This window comes from Curcuma longa, chromosome 1 (genome assembly GCF_044706935.1).
Source record: "Curcuma longa cultivar G26 ecotype Majalengka, Jawa Barat chromosome 1, ITB_CL_G26_1.1, whole genome shotgun sequence".
Classification (NCBI taxonomy): Eukaryota; Viridiplantae; Streptophyta; class Magnoliopsida; order Zingiberales; family Zingiberaceae; genus Curcuma; species Curcuma longa.
In genome coordinates, this window is record NC_133861.1 from 20,492,879 (window position 1) to 20,510,553 (window position 17,675).

A 17,675-nucleotide genomic window follows, 5' to 3' on the forward strand; every position below is an offset into this window, starting at 1 on the left:
CTTATAACTAACTAGATTCTTTATGTATCCATGAACCTTAGCATTGAGATTGAATTTGTATCTTCAATGATTGACTTAACCCTAAATACTTTATATTAGTGATTGACTTAACTATTCTAAGCATAAGGTTCTTATATAGATTCATTTCAATAAAAGATGGAAGCTGTATCTTAACTGTCTTATACGATTAGTTTTACGATCATATATAAAGAGGTAAATTAAATTTTTTTTTATATAGATTGATGAAGAAGCATTTACATTACCTACTTCTAATTATTAAAAATATATATAGAGTGAAAGACTATACTCGCAGACACAAAATTTTACCTTTGACGATATTTGGGGACAAGATAATCCCAGTGGGTCCAGGTCTCTTTTATCTAACGTCGGGTTAAACAAGTCTTCGTTAAAACCCGTTGGATACCTGCTCCAGGTCTGCTGCGCTGAGCTCGACTGGATCTTACAAAGATACAGAGGGAGAGAACCAGATGGAAAAGCTCACTGTAAAAGCAAGCTTCAATGGCGGCCTCTACCAAACCTCGACCAACTTCCACACCTCTCGCTGCTCATTCGCCGGCCGCGGCAGCACCGACACTGAGCTCAACATATTCGAGGCGGAGCGCTATTTCAGCGAAGGCAGAGCCAGCGCCGACAAGGGCACCCTCGTCGACGATGAGGTGCTCGAAAGGTGCGATTTTTCCTCCGATGCCCGGACCTCCTCCGTTTCCTCCCTTGACGGCTTGCGGAGGAACGGCCGGAGCGTGGAGACTCCGACCGGATCCTCGGAGGCTAGCTGGAATAGCAAGTCCGGCTTTCTGTCCCACGGACCGGGGCTTTTCCTCGCCGGAAGGAGCCCCCGGTCGCCGGGCGTCCGCAGGTTCTTCCGCCGTAGCTGCCCTTGCTTCGGGAAGAAGTCCGTCGACGTGGAGGTGCGCCGCCCGATGGAATTGAACGCTCCGCTTAGTGCGAAAAGGCTGAGTTTTCGAGCAGGGGAGGTGGGGCTCAGTAGCATCCCGGAGTTGGCTCCCGGCGACGAGTTTAAGAGCGAATTGGACGCCGGGGAAGTGACGAAGATATCTCCAGGAAATTGGGGTAAAGATCGGAGCTTTTTCAATGTCGCAACTCGTTTCTCGCCGGAAAAGACCTTTCCGACGGAATTCGGCCACCGGATAGTGAGCTCCGGTAAACTCTTTACCGAGACTGCTGGCTTCTCCTTCCCCGTATTGAGTCCTCCACGCGAGTCTCTCGAGGTCTTCCGTCCATCCGAGGAGGCGGCGAGGACTATGTTGAAACCGCCGGAGGTGGCGCTTCCTCTCTGCGAGAGGGACCGCTTGAGGTTCGTATACCCGGCGAGCCCCAAGGCGCGGCCGGAGGAGGACGTGGCGAGCGACACTAGCTCCGATCTTTTCGAGATCGAGACCACCCTGTCGGTGGCCCCGACGACAAACCGCCGCCTCGACTCCCTCGACGAGCTCGAAGGACGGCGCTTCGTCGGGAGCGGCGCCGCGGCGGAGATCCTCCAGCATCGGAGGAGCCTCGAGGGGGTGGCCACGCCGTCCGTCGCCCCGAGCGAGTGCTACGCGCCGAGCGAGGCGAGCGTCGTTTGGAGCGTCGCTACCGCGGAAGGCTTCGCCACGAACTTCTCAAGCGCCGCCTCCAATTACGACGAGTTCCGGTTCATCGAGGAGGAGCACGACCGGTTCGCCGAGGCGGCGATGGCCGGAGAGCGGCGGAAGGCCAACGGGCTCTTGAGTTGCCGGTGCGAGAAAGCCGTCAGCGTCGGTCCGAACCCGGTTCGCGTCGTTCCGCCGGTCGAACCGGACGTCATGGCGACGAATATAGCCAAGTTGAGAAGTCTTGGTTTGGCGCAAGAACGGCTAGGCCGGCCGTTTCAGAAAAATTAGACCGGTTTATTTAGTAGGATAATAATAATATGGCAAATTATGTACGTCTGATTGGATGCCATTTCATCAGATTTGAGACCAAACCCTGAATGTTTCATATTTGATGAAGAAGAATATAAGAACAATATGTTAATTAAATCCCTATAATTAATTCATATCATCACAGTGAATTTTATTCTTATAATTAAATTAAATCACATCTCAATAATTTTTATTTCTATTTGTCCAATTTATAACAAACAGATGTGATATTCGGCGTGACTCCCTTGTGCGCGCCCATGAGCGCCACGCGATCCACCATCCATCACACGATCGCGTGTCAGATTGGACCGTCCAAAAGTGAAATGTACAATGTTCGGCCCCCGACCTCCATCGTTGTCGGCCGCCCTCGTCGCGCCATCCGGCTACTGCTCGGCCGCCGGCTCGGGCGCGATCGACGCGCCGCTCGCCGGCGCGTCGGCTGGTGTCGAATTGTCGGATTGCAGCTAAATGTCGGCCGCGTCGCTCGCCGACTGCGTCGACGCGAGTCGCGTTTCCGACCAAATTGCGTTTTCGGCCAAATCACGATCGGAGACTCGACCGAGGAAGGACCGGCATGCGATGGCGGTCCTTCCTCGGTTGGTCTCCGATCGCTATTTAGTCGGAATCTTGAATCCGATGTGTGCCAATGTCGGTCGCGTTTCGACCAAATTGCATCGGATTCTGGCCACAATCCGATCGAAATCCAACGCCGGTCGAAGCGCCGGCTGAAGCGTATCATGCCTGGGCTGGCGACCGGCGGTGGTCGGACGGTGCGGCGAGGGCAGCAGCAACGGCGATGGATCAGCTATGTCGCTCACGGGGTCGCACAGTCGCGCAGAATATCAAAAATCTTATAACAAATCAAATCCCTAGATGTGTAAAACGGGTTAGATTGCTCATGACTCAGTTGGTATGACTTAGGTTTAACTCACATTGTTTCGTGCACCTAAACACTTAGTTAATTCAATCTCGACAATAGGGTTGTAGCTCATGGGCTTGGGCCGGTCTAGGTCCAAATTCATGTCCAAATCAAACCTATGGGCTAAGTTTGATTTAATTTTTGATTTATAAATTAATAATAATACTATAAATACTAATGTTTTAAATGATATTTAATAAAAGTATCAATTTGAATAACATTACATTTTGAAAAATCTTATATTAGATTTTCATAATTTTAATAAATGAAAATTATCAACTTTAAATTCATGATTTTAATTAATAAATTGTAATATTAAAATTTAATATATATTTAATTTCGCTATAGTCTGCCCATTCTGTGATAATACAAGAACAACAACAAAACTGCAACAATCATCTATTGCAGCCATTGAAAAAAGATTTTAAGTTTTGTTGTTTTATCTGATGCATTATGCAAGTGTTCTTTCCCTCAGAAATGAATTCCACAAACAAGAAAGATTAGGGTTCTTTGTTTCTCAAGAATCATGCAAAGTTTAAGAAGAAAAATATAAACCCTGAAACTTGACCATCCGTTTGGCAGCTCAATTTGATGCCAAATTCGGGTCCTGAAACAGCTCAATTCTTTCAATCTAATCGATGTTCATAACCTACCCTATGAATTCTCACAGCCGAACTTTTATTCGAATCAGTTATGCAGACTTTCTCATTTGAATCATCTCGATCGAATCACTGATTTAGCAGCTGCAGTATCGTTACACTTTAGCTAATGAACTGCCTCATTCTTTTCGTTTTCGTTTGACTGCAAGGCGCGAACAGGCTTTGCGGATTCATTATCACTTGAGGAAGTTGAATTCAATGCGCGTGGTGATAGGGCTTCGGGAGTGGATGATTCGAGCATCGGTGCAACAGAAGCATACTTCTTCGCCTCGTCCTCTTTCATTAGTTCAGCATACTTGTTGAAGTTGAATTCAACTTGATTATGACCGCCGAATGAAGTCTCCAGCTTATCGAAGTCGAATAGCTCCATCATGATCTTCTGGCTATTTGGGTCGTCGGAGTAAACAAATTTTACCTTCTTGTATGTTTTCTGGTCCAGAAAGGGCTTCACTATCTGCAAAATTAAGCGAGATAAGTCGAAGATTTGATCGTGCCACCATGAGAAATGAGATCATTGTTACCTTCCAAAAGGATTCAAAGATTTTTGGGGGATTATAGAGGATTCCTAGAGCGAGTCTTTCCGGGTAGTAGTCCTGCAACACATGAGCTGTTTCACGGGTCACCTTTACCGATATGCTTGCCATGGTCCAGCCGTGGAAATCGATAAGCCAGACCATCTGTTCTTGATCAGTTGACAAATTTAAGATGGCATTCTCCATGCAGTATACCAGGTATCTGATCTGCCCTTTGCTTGAGCTGGTGTTCTGGTTGATTTCCAATAGCGAAATCATCAATAACATCGAAAAATCACCACATCGAGATCGAAACAAATAGTGTTTCAAACCTGAAACCCAGGTCTCATAACAAGAACAGTTCTTCCATACTTGTCAAGGTAATTGGCTCTGTATATCTTTCCAGTCTCAGCTTCATGAGCAATATCTTCCTGCAAGATGAGTGAAACAATGTATCACGATACGATCAAAATGGCAATTCAGTATGCATCGAATCACTCAGCTGTTTTGGCACAAATGCAGATCAACAATTTACTGAATTGAGTAGGCAGATTTCTGTAAGTAATACCCTAAATGCATATCGAACTTTTATATTTTCCAAAACACGTAGTCGTTTCCAAGTATACGATGATGCATCATCAGTTGACTGCTATGTAACAATAGAGTTCGCTATTCCATAATTAAATTTACTATGCTTGATTTGTGATCAACAGTCAATTGCCCATAATTCATTAGTCGATTGTTTCTGTACTCCCATCATGTGGTAGGATCATTACATAGCTCTCAAAATATATTAAAGTTATGTTAATCTCAAAAACTCACATATAAAATCTATATCTAAGAGCATAAGCATAGTTACATTTAGGATGATGTAAGGAATGTAAATGTTTACATTCAGGATGATATAAGAAATGCAATAAATTTGGTTTGATTTGTTTCTAAGGTGTCTAAGGCCACAACCAAAACTAATCGATGTTTTAGGAATATCAAAATCACTTCAAAGCAAGACCATTACACTTCTGGGTGCCTCTTGAGTGAGTGTAACCATACCCTTAGATTTGAATTCCATAATCTAAATTGAGAGATGTGAGTTTTTAAAATCTTTACAACCTTGAGACAATTTGACTCAATCTAGTTGTAGAATTCAAGTCTAAGGACATTTCAGAAATACTTCAAACGAAGTTTATTGCATTCCTTACATCATCGTGTAATCACATCTTTGGACATAAATTGCATAGCCTAAATAGAGAGTTATGGATTTTTAAAATTGACATAACTTTGAGATTTTTTGAGAGCTATTTATTGGTCCTCTCACATAAACAATATTCTGATCACAAATCAAGCATCGTAAGTTTAGAAATCAACTGGTGAATTACATAGCAATCGAGGCATAATTGGAAACGACTATATGTTTTGATAAATATGAAAGTTAAGTATGCGTTTCTAGTATTACGGAAATCTACCTACGCAGTTCAGTAAATTGTTGAACACAGATTAATAGCCAGTATCGAAAAGTAAGTTAAGATCACTGACAAAGTGTGCGAAGATACAATAAGCCATGGCATACCCATCTAATTGCTTCTGGTTTATATTCAAGCCTCCACTTGAGGGTTTCTTTGAGCAATTTGCTCGACTTTTCGACATCCCAGTTTCTGGCATAAAGATACCTCAACACTGAAGCATCTGAACAGAAATTCGGAAACCGATTTGCCAGCGGACCTAATCGTCTGCGGACTTCATCGATCTGAGCATCAAACACATCTAATGAACTATTATGCATATGATCATAATGAATCGACCGACTTCAGTTTTGACTCTGACCTTTACTTGTTGCTCCTGATGAGACAGGGATTTCTCAGCACCGCTGGCTTTAGATCTCCTCAGATTCATCCCGAATAAAGCAAGTTTCTAGCTATCTGGAATCCAACAAGCAAATTGCTCATGGTTTTTCAGATGAACACAAGAACAAACAATCAAGCCTTACCACTTGTGATCTTGGAAGAGGTGTTATCTGCGAAGCTTTACCCTGTGGAACCAGGAGAGGTATTAAACTGAAAAAGGAAAGAAAGAAGAAGAAGAAGAAGAAGAAGAAAAGGAAGAAGAAAAAGGAAGGAGTGTTGGAGGGTTTGGTGGATAAGGGTGAGAATGCCATGGCATGCCGTGTCGTGCGTGTTTGACCAGTTGTTGGAATTAAATAGTCGAAAGCAGAAAAAAAAAAAATTTATATTTATATATATTTAAAATATGTATTTTTAAAGTATTTATTTTTATTGAGATTTAAATTTTAATTATTTTGTATGTTTTCTTAAATATTTTATAGCATTCATCTATAAATGAATTTAGAATATAATTTATATTATGATTTAGGTGATCCTCTTGTGCATTAGACAACAATTTTGATTAGAAATGTTTTATATTATGGTAGTTTTAATTATAACTATTCTAATAATGTTTGATTAATTTAAATTAAATTGAATCATTTTGATTAAATTAGAGTTGTTTAATTACTATTTGAGTAGTTTCTATCAATTTTAAAATAATTTTGGTGATGATTACTTTGTAATTTTTTTTTGAATATATTGGAGCAATTTTAGTCAAACTTAATAATTAATTATTAATTATGGGTCAGATTGTGATGTCTTATGGAGGACGCGTATGGCACGTTGCGGTATTGGCAGGGAAAAATCAAAAGGGCGGACTCGGGTGATTTGACTAAAACAACTCTAATTAAAATAATTTTAAACAAAGTTGACTAAAACAAACCTAATTAACTATTTTATTTATAATAATTTTAATCAAACCTACTACCACTACTCTAATAATATTTAATCCAAATGTTGGACATATTAACTGTTTTATTTTATAAAATTTTTAATCAAACCTACTACGACTAATTAGGATTATCATTTTTAATAATATTTAATCAGTTTAATTTAATTTAAAGAATAATTTCAATTAATTTTAAAATATGAGATGCCCTTTTAATATTTTATTTAAAAATAAAACATTTTTTATGATAATGAAAATAGATGGTGTTTTTAACTTTTTTACGCAAAAAATTAATTTTAAAGTTCTTTTAAAAAATGGTCAATTTAGTTCATTGCTTATTTTGTAATTTGATCTATTTCCTTTTTTAAATTGAGTCTAGAAAATAATTTTTTCCTTTAATTACTTTTAATTAATTTATTTTTTAAAAAAGACTAAGTTTTAAAAAGATATTTCTTTTTAATAACATTAATTCTACAAATTTAGTTTATTTTTGGATAGTTACCTTTCTCGTCATGTCATTTTCTCAAGAAACATATTAATTTGAAGTTCACTATAGTCGAGACTGATAGAAAAAGTGATGAAAATGATGTTGCATCTAGAACAAAAATATTTTAGAGGAAAAACATATAAATCCAATAAGATTTTTAATAAATAATGTGTATATATATAAGAAATTATGGTTAGGGAAGGCTTGAATTACAGTTGATAGAAATACTTGCTTTCACTGCAACATCTTACTCTTCTTCTCTTTCTCACTTTACTGTTGCCAGCAGGCGGCAAAGCTGACTGCTTTTTGTTTTTTCCAAAAGCGACATTCAACATCTATTACTATCGAATATTGATCTCATTACCTCGATATATTCTAAATTACTATTCAATATTTGTTAGTATTGAATAAACTATTTGTTGTTTGTTAGACTTAGGGTGAAGGACAACAAAGCTAGACAAAATAAAAATTGGAGCTTCCTATTATTGGATGAAAAACTGTTATGTTGACTTGTTCTTCCCACTATTGGCATTTGACCAAGACTAAAAATAAAGTAAACTAAAAGATTAAAAGATAAATCAAACAATAGGAACTATTGTTGGTTTGCTTAAACTGACCAAGGGAAAAATAAATAAATAACAAAAACAACTACAAGAATGAAAGGAAAATAAAACGAAAGTATGTTGATGCAGTCTTGTCCTGATTGTTGTTTTGATGTTGACACCGATTTAAGTTCATCGCTAAGAATTGAGTTCGGAGAGGGCTCGGTAGCTCGTTCTCCGGACTAGGTCAGAGAGGGCTCGGCAGCTCGTTCTCTGGACCGGTTGGAGTTGGAGAGGGCTCGGTAGCTCGTTCTCCGGATTGGGTCAGAGAGGGCTCGGTAGCTCGTTCTCTGGACCGGACGAAGTCGGAGAGGGCTCGGTAGCTCGTTCTCCGGATTGGGTCAGAGAGGGCTCGGTAGCTCGTTCTCTGGGCCGGACGAAGTCGGAGAGGGCTCGGTAGCTCGTTCTCCGGACTAGGTCAGAGAGGGCTCGGTAGCTCGTTCTCGGTACCGGATATGGTCAGAGGAGATTCGTTAATCTACCTCAGGACCGGGATTGCAATCGGAGGAAGCTTGGAAGAGTATTCTCTGATTGTGTGGTCAATTGGGGTTGGCACGGGTTAGACCCAAGCTAACCTACTTGTGCTTTGACTTAGGATTGAAAGTCTAAGTTGCTTTAATCGATCAGTAAGTCGATTACTCAAGAGGAGATTGTTTAATCGACCAGATGATCGATTACTGAACCTACTGTTATCGAAGTCAAAGTGTTAATCGATCAGGTGATCGATTACTGAACCTTCTGTGACTTTTCGGAATTGAACAGAACCAATTCTAATCGATCAGGTGATCGATTAAGGAACCTACTGTGAATTCCGATAATTAAGGTTTAATCGATTGGGTGATCGATTAAGAGGTTTAATGAGGAAAGGGAGTTACGCGCGGTAATCGATCGGCTGATCGATTACCGTGCCTTAATCGATCGGCCGATCGATTAAGGCAGGGGGTAATCGATCAATTGATCGATTACCCACGTTACTGAGGAGTTTTTACGACGTTTGATCGATCGGTTGATCGATTATACTTTATCTACTGTCCCTCCTGATTTTTCTGTCATTGCTTCGCTAATTGTCTGAAGTTTGCAGGTGAAGGTTTGAATTTAATGAAGAGAAAGGAGAGTCAAGGTTTTGCTTTCCTTGTGCACAGGTTTATCAAGTTGTGATAACATTTCGGTTTCAGGAAAAAGACAAGGCAACGGCGCTCTGAGCTGCACCGAGAATGATCAGGTGATCAGTGCAGTGAACTCAGAGGACGTTGGCTAAAAGGAGGAGAGGAAGAAGAGGGAGGTATCGCTTATTCTGAAACCCTAACGAAGTGCTGTTGCTTGTGTTTGCGATCGTGGTTCTCCTGTTCTTGGTGCTCTCCTTGCTCCTGTTCTGTGCTTCGTGCTCCTGTGCTATTCATTGAAGCTTCCTAGCCTGAGGTTGTGCAAGCTGTGATTTGCTCTCGGGAAGAAGCTGTGCTCGTGTTGATTCCAGGATTAAGGCTGTGTTGTAAGTTCTATTTGGTGCCTTAATCCATCCTTCTATAATCTCTGTGCTTACATTATATCTTTGAGATTGGTTGTGGAGAGGTAACTCCACCGAGAAGGAGCTTCTTATTAGCCGGATTCATCCGGGGTCTGATCTACCGAAGATCAAGGTTTCGTCCACCTTACGGACACGCCGAGGAGTAGGGGCAAGTTATCCCCGAACCTCGTATATTGCTGTGTTCTCTTGATTGTTGTTGTATTTTCCGCTGCGCTAACAAATTTGTAGGACTGAAATCGTCTAAGTTTCGAAAAGAAAGGGCTATTCACCCCCCTCTAGCCATCTACAAGTTCCAACATTTTTCGTGTTTCATGATTCGATTAATTAATTAATTTATTTTTTAAAATTTTAATACCTAATTAATATAAATAATAATAAGCTACGTGGGACTTATTTATTTTGGACCATGTGAGCGCTAGACTATAGCCCAAGGCAACTCTCATGTGACTGCGTCTTTGTGTGTGTGTGTATATATATATATATTTATTTATTTATTTATTTCTGTCGAGTAGCTGGTCAAACCGTTTGGTTGGGTCAGTTGAGTCGATATTTTAGAATCATTATATTGTGGATCAACTGCAAGATTTTAGAAGCAAAAAATCTTGTACAAGAAGAGAGATTATGAAAAATATATATATGATCCATTTAATAATCTAATCTCCATAAAATGTTCAGCTGTTAGGATATCAATAAAGTATTTGCACCAAAAATGCATGATTCAAAACACAGGAGTAGGTTATGTAACGAATCAAAAGAAGCAAAATCTTGTACAAAAAGAGAGATTACAAGAAAAGTATATTATGATCTAATCAATAATCTCATCTCAATAAAATGTTCAGATATTAGGATATCAATCGAGTTTAAATATTTGCATCAAGAATGTGTGGTTATAAAAACATAGAAGTAGGATATGTAACCATTCAAAAGAAGCAAAACCTTGTACTGGAAGAGAGATTATAAGAAAAGTGCATCTGATCCATGAATAATCTAATTAATCTCAATAAAATGTTACCAAATTAGGATATCAATCAAGCTTAAGTAATTGCACCAAGAATGCATAATTTAAAACACAGGAGTAGTAAGATATGTGACCAATCAACAGAAGCATAATCTTGTACAGGAAGAGAGATTACAAGATAAGTATATTACGATCCAATCAATAATTTAATCTCAATAAAATGTTCCGATATTAGGATATCGACAAACTTAAGTATTTGCACCAAGAACAAATGATAGGATACATGAAGAGAGACTATAAGAAAAGTATATCATGATCCAATCAATAGTCTAATCTCAATAAAATGTTCAGATATTAGGATATCAATCAAGTTTAAGTATGTGCACCAAGAATGCATTATTAAAAACACAGGAGTAGGATATGTAACAAAATGTTGTCCAGGGCGAAAGATTATAAGAAAAGTACATCTGATTCGATCAATAATTCAATGTCAAAAATTGTTCTGACATTACGATATCAACCAATCTTAAGTACTTGCACTAAGAAGACATGATTGAAAAACACAAGAGTAGGATATGAAAACAATCAATAGTAGCAAAATATTGTACAGGAAGAGAAAATTATCCAATCCAATCAATAATCTAATGCTAATGAAATGTGTAGATATTAGGATATCAACCAAGCTAAGTAATTGTGCTAGGAAGGCAGAGTAATCTAATGTCTATAACATGAGAAAACACAGATCGGACAACCTAAGAACACTATTGTGCAAATATAATGGCACACAAATTAATCAAGCGACACCTATTTTGTTTTTCATCATCTGAGGAATTTCAATAAGATAGAATGAATTGATACATGTTTGGTTACATGTAAAATTCATTACATTATAAAGAAACCAATTTGAAAAGATTCACAGAGTAGAATCAACCATCAAAAAATCACATTAAACAGAGAAAAGTAGAGAGCAAAGTGGAGAACCATCTTACTGATAACCTCCTTATTGTTCCTTCAAAGCTCACTTTGTCATCATAACCTTGACAAACTCGTCGTAGTTGATCTGGCCATCGCCGTCTACATCAGCTTCGCGGATCATGTCATCGATTTCCTGATCCGTCAACTTCTCGCCGAAACTACTCATGACAATGCGAAGCTCTTCAGCGGAGATGAAACCGTTCTGATCCTTGTCGAAAACTCGAAAGGCTGCTTTCAACTCCTCGTCCGAGTCGGTGCCGTGCAGCTTGCGAGCCATCAGATTGAGGAACTCGGGAAAGTCGATTGTCCCACTGCCATCTGCATCGACTTCATTTATCATGTCCTGTAACTCTGCCTCCGTAGGGTTCTGACCCAGTGAACGCATCACAGTCCCGATCTCTTTGGTAGTGACGCAACCTGCCGATCGAAATGTGAACGAAACAGAACAGAATGTCAAAATCGAAATCAAAAGATTTCACTTTTGTGTACCAATGGATTTTCCAAGTAAATCGATGTTCAACCTAAGGGATTTTAAAAGAAACAAATCAAGAGAAAGAAGGGATCGATCGAAGTCGAACATCAGACGCGGAAAAGATTAGGGTCGGAACGAAGGCATCTAACCATCTCCATCCTTGTCAAATAAGCTGAAGGCCTCCTTGAACTCGGAGATCTGTTCTTTGGTGAGCTTCTCCGCCATGCCTCCTCGCGGATCGAGCGAGAAAGAGATTCGAAGAGAGCGGAAGAAGAAGAAGACGAAGCGTCGATGAGATCTCGAAACTGGTTTCTATTTATAGAAAACGCAAGGATGGACGGAATGCTAACGGTTCCGTGACGGCCGTTATATTTTTTATTTTTTATTTATTAAAAATTAATATTTTTTTTAAAAAAAATGAGCAAACATAAAAAGAGGGTCGGATTATTTTGTTAAAAAACAAGGTATTTATTTTTAAAAAAAGTCTTTTAAATACTTTTATTTTAACATTATTACTACATTGAATAAAATTATTTTAATTTTAGTTTAATCAAAATCTTTTTAACTTTGTATAATAATTTTAAAATTTTAACTAAATTAATAAAATTATTTGAATATAACAACTTTATAAGTAATAAGTATGATTAATATCTATTTTATTTTATTTTTGATAATATTGGTGCTTCTCATTTTCACCCTATTAATATTGTCCTTTTTAATTTCGTCTTTTGGATAAATTTAATATAATTTATGCATACTAGATCGATCTTCATGATTAATAATATCATATAGTAAGGGATTATTATTGCTCAGTAAATTAAAACATAGTTGAGTCAGTAATCATGGTAGAATTATTACATTAAACAAGAGTTGAATCTTGTTTAAATCGTGAAAAATACCCTTTCACATGGGAGTCTCTTTGGTTTCCTGATTTAACTCTCTACAAATGACTATGGAGCCAATTTGATAAGCATATGGAGTGAGCACATCACCTTTTGTTATAATCAGACTAGGACTTTTTACTCTTTCATATCTATCAAATTTGCAATTAGGTCCTTTGACATATTTAAGGGATCTCGAGTTTAAGACTTAGATGCAACATACTATAGGGGTGATTTTTTTTTTTTCAGTTGGTAGCGGATTATCTAGATAAACCATTGCAAGTGCTTCCCTATTTACTCTGGTAGTCCGTAGAACATTTTTATGGATCAAATTAATCACCTCTAGGATTAATTGACATAGATTGGATACTTAATGCCAATTTAAAAATATAATATTTAAATTTGATTCAAAATTCAAAAATATGAATAATTTTCACTCGAGTTCAATTTCAATAAAATTCAAATTCAAATTCGATTTGAATTATTTAAATCTTGATTTGAGCATTAAATTATAGTTCAAAATAACTTAAAATTTAAATTCGATTCAAATTATTTAAATCTTAATTTAAATATATTTAAATTAAAAATATATAAAATAATCAGAATTCGATTCACAGCTTGTGAATTGATTCATGAACAATTGAATTAAATATTAAATTCAGTCCCAAAAAAATATTAAATATATTCAAATTTGACTCAAATTTATTAATTTTAAATATGAATTAAATATTTTTTAAATCAACTTACAAAATCTGATGAACAAGAAAAAAAAGATATATAGGTACATAAATGGAGGGCAAATGACTGGCACCACAAACCCCTTAACTTTTTGCCTTCCAAACGAATGTTCTAGTTCCGTCCCCGCTGCTGCTAAGTATTATAAAAGTTATGTCTCAATTGTTATAATAGTATTAAAATAATAATATTAGAATAAAAATATTTTTATATAAAAAATATATTAAATTATTTTTCTAATATATATATATATAAAATTATCTTTTTAAATATATATTAAAATAAAAATGGTAGGACTCCCTTAATTATCAACTAACTAAAAATTACCACAATTCAACAACAACCACCACAAAATAACTTTTAAAATTGCCAAAGTTTGGATAGGATCTAATTAGTACTCGAGTTGGATTCGGAAATCAAATCTAGTGTCCCTGTCGTGCCAGCTCAGCAAGCAACCAAGAACAAGAATAACCCGAAGCCCTTCCTTTTTTGTAGAGTTCGGTCCCCGTGAATCTCTCCCAGCCTCTGCTCCGGCGATTCACCTCCGCCAATCCAATCCATGGCGCCTCTTCTCCCATCAAAATCCTCCCCTCTCCCTCTCCTCCCCTCCGCCATGCCTCGCCTTCTCCCCCTGTAGCAGCCGAGGCCGGCCACCACCCCCTCCGCCACCCTCCCCCCATGGGCAACTGCTTCGACAAAGAGCCGGCCGACCAGGCCGCGGCTTCCGAGGCCGCCGCTGACTCTGCAGCCGAGGTGGACTCGGAGTCCACCTCCGCCATCCAGAAGCCCCCCGCCATCCCGGCGGCGAAGCCCGCCGCCCCGATCGGCCCCGTGCTCGGCCGGCCCATGGAGGACGTCCGCGCCACCTACTCCCTTGGCAAGGAGCTCGGCCGCGGCCAGTTCGGCGTCACCCACCTCTGCACCCACAAGGCCACCGGCGAGAAGCTGGCCTGCAAGACCATCGCGAAGAGGAAGCTGACCAACAAGGAGGACATCGAGGACGTGAGGAGGGAGGTGCAGATCATGTACCACCTCTCCGGCCAGCCCAACATCGTCGAGCTCAAGGGCGCCTACGAGGACAAGCAATCGGTGCACCTCGTCATGGAACTCTGCTCCGGCGGCGAACTCTTCGACCGCATCATCGCCAAGGGCCACTACACCGAGCGGGCCGCCGCCTCTCTGCTGAGGACCATCGTCCAGATCTTGCACACCTTCCATTCCATGGGGGTCATCCACAGAGACCTCAAGCCGGAAAACTTCCTCTTGCTCAACAAAGACGAGGACGCGCCGCTCAAGGCCACCGATTTCGGTCTCTCCGTCTTCTTCAAGCAAGGTCAACCATTTTCATTTCCATTTCCGGTCATCTTCCTCTTCTTTAATTTTAGTCCAAATTACTATAGTACCGGCCTTTAATCTATTTTCCATTATTATTTTTTTTTTCAAATTTAACAGCTAAATTTATTTCAGTCGATAATGGATAGTCACAATGTTAGAATAGCCCTAATCGGATATGTAGATCCCTTCGTAGGGTATGCCCCCCTTCATACATGATCGTATGACGTTGTTGCACCTACTTACTTTTTGGCTAGCGTAGATGGTGGATGCATGATATTTTTGATATAAGGGTCAAATCTCACAGGAACTCATGACCTGCCATTCACCCCACCATACGCTTGTTGCCTCTGTACCTTAATTTACCTCTCTCCATACTTGAGGGGGGGTTGGTTCTAAAGGGCCCGCTTCTTTTTGTGACATTATTGCCTCTCTGTTCTCCCACACACAAAGGGAAGGGGTGCTTCAAGAACTATGATGTGGAGGGTAGAAGGGTTGCCTAGTTAAATTGTTCATCCATGAATCTAATGAATTCGTGTATGAATCTTAAAGCACAAAGTTAGAACGAACATGAATGTTTCGCGCTTGGCCACTAACTAAAACTAACATGCAAATCATGTGATTGCATAAAGGGTCATACACAAATCCTAAATTGGATTCGTGTGTAAATTTTAAAACACCATGTTAAAATTCATTTGAGTGTTGTGTCCATATATAGCCTCTTAATAGGTCCGACATGTATGCCCCCCTTCACACATGATCGTGTGAAGTAGTTGCCTCTCTGTTCTCCCGGACGAAGGGGTGCCTCAAGAACCATGATGTGAAGAGGTGCCTAGTTGTTCATCCATGAATCTAATGAATTCGTGTATGAATCTTAAAGCACAAGGTTAGAACGAACATGAATGTTTCGTGCTTAGCCATCCCTATGTTCATGCACAATTCATAAAGTGGATTCATGCACAAATTTTTAACCACCAAGTTAAAATTCATCTGAGTGTTGTGTTCATGAATCTTAAAGAAGATACAGAGGCACTCCTTTACACGATCACACACGAACAAACCACATGCTAGTCACATCCCTTGCATCATCCTTTTGGAGCCGACCTGAATTTTCTTTCTTGAACAGGCGAGGTGTTCAAAGACATAGTGGGTAGTGCATATTACATAGCACCTGAAGTCCTCAAGCGACGATATGGACCCGAAGCTGATATTTGGAGCATAGGAGTCATGCTCTACATTTTCCTCTGTGGTGTCCCTCCTTTTTGGGCAGGTATTTCTTTCTTTATTCGACAATTCACAACTTTTGTTCCTCATTGAAACAAAAAATAAATCTAATATTTGTTCCAATAGAATCTGAACAAGGGATCTTCAATGCTATTCTGAGAGGGGAGATCGACTTCACAAGCGATCCATGGCCAAATATTTCACCAAGTGCTAAAGATCTCGTCCGGAAAATGCTAAACTTAGATCCCAAGCAGAGGCTAACCGCATTCGAAGTCCTCAGTATGATTTCCTTTTATTGAGGAATGGTACTACTCATTTTCAGATACAATTCTCTGATCAGGAACTCGCAATGCAGATCATCCTTGGATCAAAGAAGATGGAGAAGCACCCGATACACCACTCGATAACGCCGTTATTAACAGACTAAAACAATTCAGAGCAATGAACCAGTTTAAGAAGGCTGCTTTAAGGGTAAGCCTAATACATAAGGTCCACAAACCCTTAAATTATCGATAAGTCCTTATCGTATTCGTATAACTTTATTTGCAGGTGATAGCCGGTTGCTTATCGGAGGAGGAGATTCAAGGGTTGAAGGAAATGTTCAAGAGTATGGACTCTGATAATAGCGGAACTATTACTCTTGAAGAACTCAAGCATGGTCTTGCTAAGCAAGGAACTAAATTGTCTGAATATGAAGTCAAACAGCTAATGGAAGCTGTAAGCTTTACATAAACTCACTCAATTGTCGATTTACTTGGCTTTTGTACTAACCTTTAGTGGTCGTTGCGTGCTATTCGGTTCAGGCTGATGCCGACGGTAATGGAACGATCGACTATGAGGAGTTCATCACAGCAACTATGCACATGAATAGGATGGACAGAGAAGAGCATCTATACGCAGCATTTCAATACTTTGATAAAGATAACAGTGGGTAAGTTATAGCAACACAACCTTTTCCTTTGCGTTGTAGATGCAACTTTTTGATGATCCAATTGTCGTATGTTTTAAGCTATATCACAAGGGAAGAACTTGAGCAAGCTCTGAAAGAGAAAGGAATGTACAATGAAGCCGAAATCAAGGGTGTTATCGATGAAGCTGATGTTGACAATGTAAGTAAACGAGTGAAAAAGTTAATGAAAATTAGTTGTTCATGTTCGAGAAATGACAAGTTACAAATGTAACATCCTTTACTTTCTCTTACGATACAACAGGACGGTCACATCAACTACGACGAGTTTGTAGCCATGATGAGAATGGGGAATCCTGAAACAAATCCGAAGAAGAGGAGATAAGGTTATTTAACCATCAATGTGGTTGGAGCAAGTGAATGTAAGCCATACTTTTGTATGGTTTTATGTACAAATGTTAATTTCTTCCCGAAATAACTATACGAAACTTGTGGGGACGAGCCGGAGAAGAGATCAACCATGTTTGTGTCATTTGAGAGGGGTTGTCTTTTTGTTCAACAGATGAAATCAATTTTACATGAGCAAATACATGCTGAAAGATTGAAGAAACTTTGACACTATTTGATTCGAGCAAGGAGCCTTTTGTCTCTCCTCGAAAAGCTACCGATCGAATCGAGTGTTTCGAGTATGTTTGACAGATCCTATTTATAGTTCAACAAACACAATACTTAATACACCCGAAAACACAACACCTTTTCGATGTTTTTGTACACACAATAAGTACTCTACTAA

At 39.3% G+C, this 17,675-nt stretch overlaps 4 protein-coding genes across 6 annotated transcripts; 2 read left to right on the top strand and 2 right to left on the bottom strand.

Moving 5' to 3' along the window:
* Positions 1-453: 453 nt before the first annotated feature.
* On the top strand, positions 454-2,042 carry LOC141847412 (protein PHYTOCHROME KINASE SUBSTRATE 4-like). The gene has a single exon (XM_074735457.1). The coding sequence runs from the start codon at positions 489-491 to the stop codon at positions 1,902-1,904; it is 1,416 nt and encodes a 471-aa protein (XP_074591558.1). The 5' UTR covers positions 454-488; the 3' UTR covers positions 1,905-2,042.
* A 1,280-nt stretch (positions 2,043-3,322) lies between these two features.
* On the bottom strand, positions 3,323-6,159 carry LOC141831807 (uncharacterized). The gene is made up of 6 exons (XM_074719209.1): positions 6,000-6,159; positions 5,837-5,931; positions 5,583-5,759; positions 4,348-4,446; positions 4,025-4,267; positions 3,323-3,957 (listed from the first exon to the last, which is right to left on the bottom strand). The coding sequence occupies exons 2-6, from the start codon at positions 5,903-5,905 to the stop codon at positions 3,610-3,612; spliced, it is 936 nt and encodes a 311-aa protein (XP_074575310.1). The 5' UTR covers positions 5,906-5,931; positions 6,000-6,159; the 3' UTR covers positions 3,323-3,609.
* A 5,213-nt stretch (positions 6,160-11,372) lies between these two features.
* On the bottom strand, positions 11,373-12,040 carry LOC141828634 (calmodulin-5/6/7/8-like). 3 transcript variants are annotated; one of them, XM_074716108.1, is made up of 2 exons: positions 11,953-12,040; positions 11,373-11,748 (listed from the first exon to the last, which is right to left on the bottom strand). In XM_074716108.1, exons 1-2 carry the CDS (start codon positions 12,026-12,028, stop codon positions 11,375-11,377), a joined length of 450 nt encoding a protein of 149 aa, XP_074572209.1. In that variant the 5' UTR covers positions 12,029-12,040; the 3' UTR covers positions 11,373-11,374. The 3 variants fall into 3 exon arrangements, with proteins under 3 accessions (XP_074572209.1, XP_074572204.1, XP_074572198.1); XM_074716103.1 differs by having other exon boundaries at positions 11,373-11,778; positions 11,953-12,028; XM_074716097.1 differs by having other exon boundaries at positions 11,373-11,790; positions 11,953-12,028.
* A 2,057-nt stretch (positions 12,041-14,097) lies between these two features.
* On the top strand, positions 14,098-17,675 carry LOC141821509 (calcium-dependent protein kinase 2-like). Its single transcript, XM_074708917.1, has 8 exons — positions 14,098-14,752; positions 15,878-16,021; positions 16,102-16,254; positions 16,331-16,446; positions 16,525-16,692; positions 16,779-16,906; positions 16,985-17,084; positions 17,187-17,675. The coding sequence occupies exons 1-8, from the start codon at positions 14,098-14,100 to the stop codon at positions 17,265-17,267; spliced, it is 1,545 nt and encodes a 514-aa protein (XP_074565018.1). The 3' UTR covers positions 17,268-17,675.